We start from the raw sequence: 5,736 nt of genomic DNA on the forward strand, positions 1-5,736 counted from the left end.
TCAAAGTTCCTTAAAATCCATAGAGAGAGTAAGAAAAATAAATTTCATAAATGACACTTCAAGATCATTGTCTCCTCCCCATCCCCCATTGCCCCTACCAGTCCTTAACCACCCACCCTCCCCCCTCCCCCACAGTATTTTCAGAATATATAAATGCTACGGAGATAACATTTTTTTCTTACTTATGAAACACTAGGAAATAAATAAGAACATCACTTATATTCCAAGAAAATATTTTTCATGAAAAACATTCTCCTTCGTACCAAACGCACCTTATTACATTAATCAATAATGGGGGTTTCCGTTTTTTGGTCTGAAAAGGGTTTAAACATCCAAATCTTATGATATCTCTAATTATTATCATTATCTGCACATCTTTTTCTCTCCGTGTGTTCTAATTTTTGGATAATGAGATTAATTAGGGTACCATCATAAAAAAGAAGTGTTTTAATTATTAAATCTAGCAGTCATAGGTGTAAACTTTAATTAGCAGTTCAGACTAATACAATTGCAACTAATGAGGATTGAGCTTTTTTTTTAACCCAAACTGCATTTTCATTTGCTTGCAACTTTTAGACATCCCAACTTTAAAAAAGCCTTAAGCCCCCTTTTTATCTCATGCATAAAGGAGACAGTTTCCTATTAATTTTCAGTAGTTTGTATCTAATCTCTCCGTTGGCTAATCCCTTTTTAGTGTCAATTTTATGTTTAGATGTTACTTGTATACACTACAGGGAAAAATAAGTTTCACACTACTAATATTGTATCTTAATCAGTAGCAGCAAGGTGCTTGCCTTATCTTTCAGGTTTCTAAATCACTTATTACAAAATGTTACTTGTAGTTACGTGAATTTGATAGTGTAAAATATCTCTACACTTTCAATATAGAGTAGTTAAACTGTTATTCTTTAAACATTTTCTAGTTAAAAAAGTTAAAGTGAGAATACATATAGATTAACCATGATTAAGTAATAAATGTATATATAAAAAGTACTTATCATGTATTTTTAAAGTTGATATGAACACTGTACGCGGATAAGTTCTTATTGTTACGAGGTTTACATGACCTCTATTAATTAATGCACAAACTTTCTAATATCGTATGTAGCATTGTAGTTATGGGTTCAATTGAACCCCCAGCTGCGGAGCATAAACTTATGTGTAAAAAAATACTAAAATTGTAATACTAGTATATATGAACTCATAACTTTAAAAATATAACGGATTCAATCCTAATAATCTTAAAATTAAACTCATAGAATTTAAATCTTGAATATATGAATAGCGGATAAAGCAAATTAGTTCCATAACATCACCATTGTTGCTTTGCTAATTATTTTAACATGCCAGGGATTTAAGGTTTCAACTTTACTAATTGAATGTGAACCCAATAAAAAAAGACCAGAGTTTTCCACAAAGTTGTGCTCTTAGGTCGCTATAAAAAAAGGTGTGAGTAATCTCATTAAGCACTTTAGGGACCTTTTCTTTTTTATAACACTGGGCCATAGCATGACACAATCACTTCCATTATTAAAGAAAGAAAAAAGTGGTTTTGTCTGATTCATGATGATGTGGAAGGTGTAGGGAGCTTCAACACTCTGAGAAAAAGTGACCAAAATATTTGGAACACGACTTTATACCACAATGAAAATTTAAAGAACGGAAAAGGTTCAAAAATACCCTTGACCTATTCAAAAAAGCTTATAAATACTCTCCTTTCACCTTTTGGTTTAAAAATACCCTTCTATCCACCTTTTAGGTCTAAAAATACCCTTCAGGTTTGTTTTTGGCTCAAATATATCCCTCAAACTAACAAGTTAAAATTAACTCTTTTAAAAAGCCAAATGGCAATTTGTAGTTAGTCAATAATAAAATTTCGTAATTTAAAAAAAAATCCAGATTTAAAAAAAAGATGCCAATAATAAATTGCCAGTAATTTAAAATTCCAGATTTAAAAAAAATTGCCAATAATAAAATTCCGTAATTTACATATTCTTTTTAAAAACAATTGTGTGGCAACTTAAAAATTAAAAATTAAAAAATTAAAAAATATGAACGAAACTGTTTTTTTTTTTTTTTGCATTTCGTGAATTAATCAACGAAATATGTTTTTTTTTTTTTTGCATTTCGTGAATAAAAAAACGAAATAGGAAATTATAATTATTTTTTTTTGCATTTCGTGTATTAAAAAACGAAATAGGATAAAAAAAAAATTATTTTCGTTCATATAAAAACGAAATTGGAAAATTGGACAAAATATATTTTCCAATTTCGTTTTTATATGAACAAAATTAATTTTTTATCCTATTTCATTTTTTAATACACGAAATGCAAAAAACAATTATAATTTCCTATTTCGTTTTTTTATTCACGAAATGCAAAAAAAAACAAAAAAAAAAAAAACATATTTCGTTGATTAATTCACGAAATGCAAAAAAAAAAAAACAGTTTTGTTCATATTTTTTAATTTTTAAATTAAATAATATATGTGTCCAATCACAAAATGCCATTTGGCTTTTTAAAAGAGTTAACTTTAACTTTGTTAGTTTGAGGGGTATATTTGAGCCAAAAACAAACCTTAAGGGTATTTTTAGACCAAAAGGTGGAAGAAGGGTATTTATGAACTTTTTGAATAGGTCAAGGGTATTTTTGGACCTTTTCCGTTTAAAGAATAACCATTACTTACCTAGGGAAAATATTTGTGCGCCCTGTATTTACACTAAATCAGATAAATTAACCTCAAGAGACACAAATTAAAGGGTAAATACTTATTCGGCGCTGGTTGTTTACATCCAAAGATGTAAGCTTACTATAGTTAAGTGTGATCTAATGAGGTGAGAATGCATGATAATTAACTATGATTAAATGCTAAAAAAATGTGTATAAACACATGTCATGCACCTATTGACTATTCGGTTTGGTGTTTAACTTCACACCATATGTGGGCAAGTTTTACCCCAAATTAAAATGAGAATATATATCAATCTAATGATCCCTAAGTGATGATATTTTTTATGTAAAATATATGACATGTATTTATTGATTTGATGAAAATATCATGTGCCAATTTTAACTGTCAGTAGTGCTATGCTTAGGTAGGATATAACTGTTTCCAAGTGTGAACTGAATTCTATTTTTTTTTGTGGGGTCATTGTTGTGGAATTTATGGTAGCTTCAGACAAGTTACAATTCTTTCGGTGTTCATATTTTTGGACTGTTGGATTCTCCATAGCCTATAAAAGCCCATCCAGGCTCCTCTGTTATTACTCTACACAACTTCTCTACTTATTCACATAGACTTGATACTCAAAATACTTAGTAAAAAAATCTTTATCTGGTCACTGTTTCTTGATTTAGATCACTCAAACTCATCAACTTTTGACTTGTTTTAGCTTCTTGGTACTTGTAAGAATTAATTAAGGTCCACTTGATTTTTTCCTTTGTTCCAATTTTAAAGAGTGTCTTGTGGGGGTGGGGGTTGCAAGAAAGTGCTGAACTTTTTTTTCTAAGGAATATGATCTTGTTGTTCCAGGAATACATTTTGTGGAAATTTATTGTAAAACTTGAGACAAAGTTCAGTGTTGCCAAAAGCTTTTATTTTTGGATTTTCCAGATTTTCAACAGATATAGCTGTGTCACTCAGCTAACCAAAAACATTGCTTCTGAAAATTTCTTGAGATCTTGTGTCTGCTCTGTTGTATAGCTACTTTTGGAGAAATTTCTGTGTGTTTTTTTAGGACTTGGGATATTATACATCATGGCAGGTGCATCACTGCCTCCAGGATTTCGGTTTCATCCAACTGATGAGGAATTGGTTGGATATTACCTGAAAAGGAAAACTGATGGACTTGAAATTGAATTGGAAGTTATTCCAGTCATTGACTTGTACAAATTTGATCCATGGGAGCTTCCAGGTACATATTCTTGATTAGCATTTTTTCGTAAAATGTTATCCTAGATTTAGTACTATGTGTTTGAAGAAAATGCGAAACGTACATTTGTAATCTGTCATTTTCTTTGGTTTCTGATGCTGGTTAGATGTAAAGCTAAGAAATGGCACTTTGTTCTGAAAATGTGTTGCTGCTGGAAAGTTGTTGCTTTATAATAGCTTATCTTGGTTTTTTCCTTTATTATCTTTACTAGATGGAGTGTTCTGTGGGGACATATCTTTTTTCACACTTGAAAGTTAAATTGCTATCTAATTATCAAACTGTAGCCATATTTTACAACAAGAAAATCTTGTGTAAAGCAACAGAAGTTTCTCATTATAGTTGGTTCATAATTACTTACTTTGGAATGCAGAGAAATCTTTCTTGCCAAAGCGTGACCTCGAATGGTTCTTTTTCTGTCCTCGGGACAAGAAGTACCCGAATGGCTCGAGAACTAACCGAGCAACTAAATCTGGATACTGGAAAGCCACAGGGAAAGACAGGAAAGTTGTGTGTCATCCATCAGTTGTTGGCTATCGCAAAACACTGGTTTTCTATCGTGGAAGAGCTCCGCTTGGGGATAGAACGGATTGGGTAATGCACGAATATCGTCTCTGTGATGATGTTTCCCAGGGCACTCCAAGTTTCCAGGTAAATACAATAATCTAATTTCTAAGAGGCTTCTGATTTAGTAAGAAAATGATCATATTCTGCAATTAACTTGTCTCCAGGGGCCTTTTGCACTTTGTCGTGTCATAAAGAGAAATGACGCTTCACTGAAGACGAAAGATGTTCAAGGAGTTAAGCAGGCCGGATGTAGTTCAACAACTGGAGGATTCAGTTTAGTAAATGAACCAATTGCTCTTTCTGATGAAACGCCAACTCAAAGCGCACACATGAGCAACGACAGCAATTACTCGACTCCTATTACTTCTCCTTATCAGACAACACAATTAGGAGATTATGAGTGTGCAGTGGGGGGTAATGCTGCAAACCTCTGTATGTCCCCTGATATGATTCTTGATTCTTCTAAGGTATTGACATTGTGTTTTATTTCTCTTATAGCCATTTATCCTGTTTCAATGAGAGTGACACTATTTTGTGGCTAAATTTAGGAATGTCCTCAAGGACAGAATGCATTTGGTAACGGTCGACAGTATGACTTCACAAACATGACTCCGTGGCAACCTAGTGATCAACATGAGTTCACATCAAATTCATCTTTCCCGAATTTTAGTGGGGAAGTTGAACTTTCTGGTGACTTAAGTAGCTTTGGCTGCATATCTCCTTACTCGATTCACGGAAGCTACGTGGGGTTTTATGGCAACGAGGACATGACTTATGGAGGTTTTGATCAGAACAACCTCTTCTGAAAACGAAAAGGCAAAATTTATATTGCAGAATTTGGGAGATTTTTATTGGTTTGTGGTCATAGGAAGATAATATGAGTACTGTGATGTATAAATCTTCTATGGAGGAAGAGTTCAATACAACTAAGTTTGGTTTTGAAATAACCTAAAGTTGTTCTCTGAGACAATGGTTTTTAATGTTTTGTCTTAGAGTCGCTCGTTTTTACAGCATCTTTCAATGATCTAAGCATAATGTTTCACATTGTTACTGAAGAATGAGGTACCTGGTGACTTATCACATTTAAAGATAACACTAGAAAATGGTCTATGTTGTAGCTCAACTTCTTTCCAAATATGCTTCTTAGTTTGAAGCTTCAATTTATATGTATCACCCTTTTATTTTACTGTTCATTTCCATGTTTGAAATTATAATGTAGCTAAAAATTTCTGTAAACAAA

The 5,736-nt window shown here is 32.2% G+C and overlaps 1 protein-coding gene across 1 annotated transcript; it reads left to right on the forward strand.

Annotated features, from left to right (window-relative positions):
• The first annotated feature begins 3,202 nt into the window (after positions 1-3,202).
• On the forward strand, positions 3,203-5,443 carry LOC132635267 (NAC domain-containing protein 71-like). Its single transcript, XM_060351590.1, has 4 exons — positions 3,203-3,914; positions 4,303-4,580; positions 4,661-4,963; positions 5,045-5,443. The coding sequence occupies exons 1-4, from the start codon at positions 3,758-3,760 to the stop codon at positions 5,300-5,302; spliced, it is 996 nt and encodes a 331-aa protein (XP_060207573.1). The 5' UTR covers positions 3,203-3,757; the 3' UTR covers positions 5,303-5,443.
• Positions 5,444-5,736: the final 293 nt, after the last annotated feature.

Source organism: Lycium barbarum, chromosome 4 (genome assembly GCF_019175385.1).
Source record: "Lycium barbarum isolate Lr01 chromosome 4, ASM1917538v2, whole genome shotgun sequence".
In the NCBI taxonomy this organism is placed as follows: Eukaryota; Viridiplantae; Streptophyta; class Magnoliopsida; order Solanales; family Solanaceae; genus Lycium; species Lycium barbarum.

Coding starts and splice junctions, on each gene's coding strand:
- LOC132635267 (XM_060351590.1), top strand. CDS start 3,758: ATGGCAGGTGCATCACTGCCTCCAGGATTTCGGTTTCATCCAACTGAT. Junction 4,581..4,660: donor AGGGCACTCCAAGTTTCCAG/GTAAATACAATA, acceptor ACTTGTCTCCAG/GGGCCTTTTGCACTTTGTCG. Junction 4,964..5,044: donor TGATTCTTGATTCTTCTAAG/GTATTGACATTG, acceptor GGCTAAATTTAG/GAATGTCCTCAAGGACAGAA.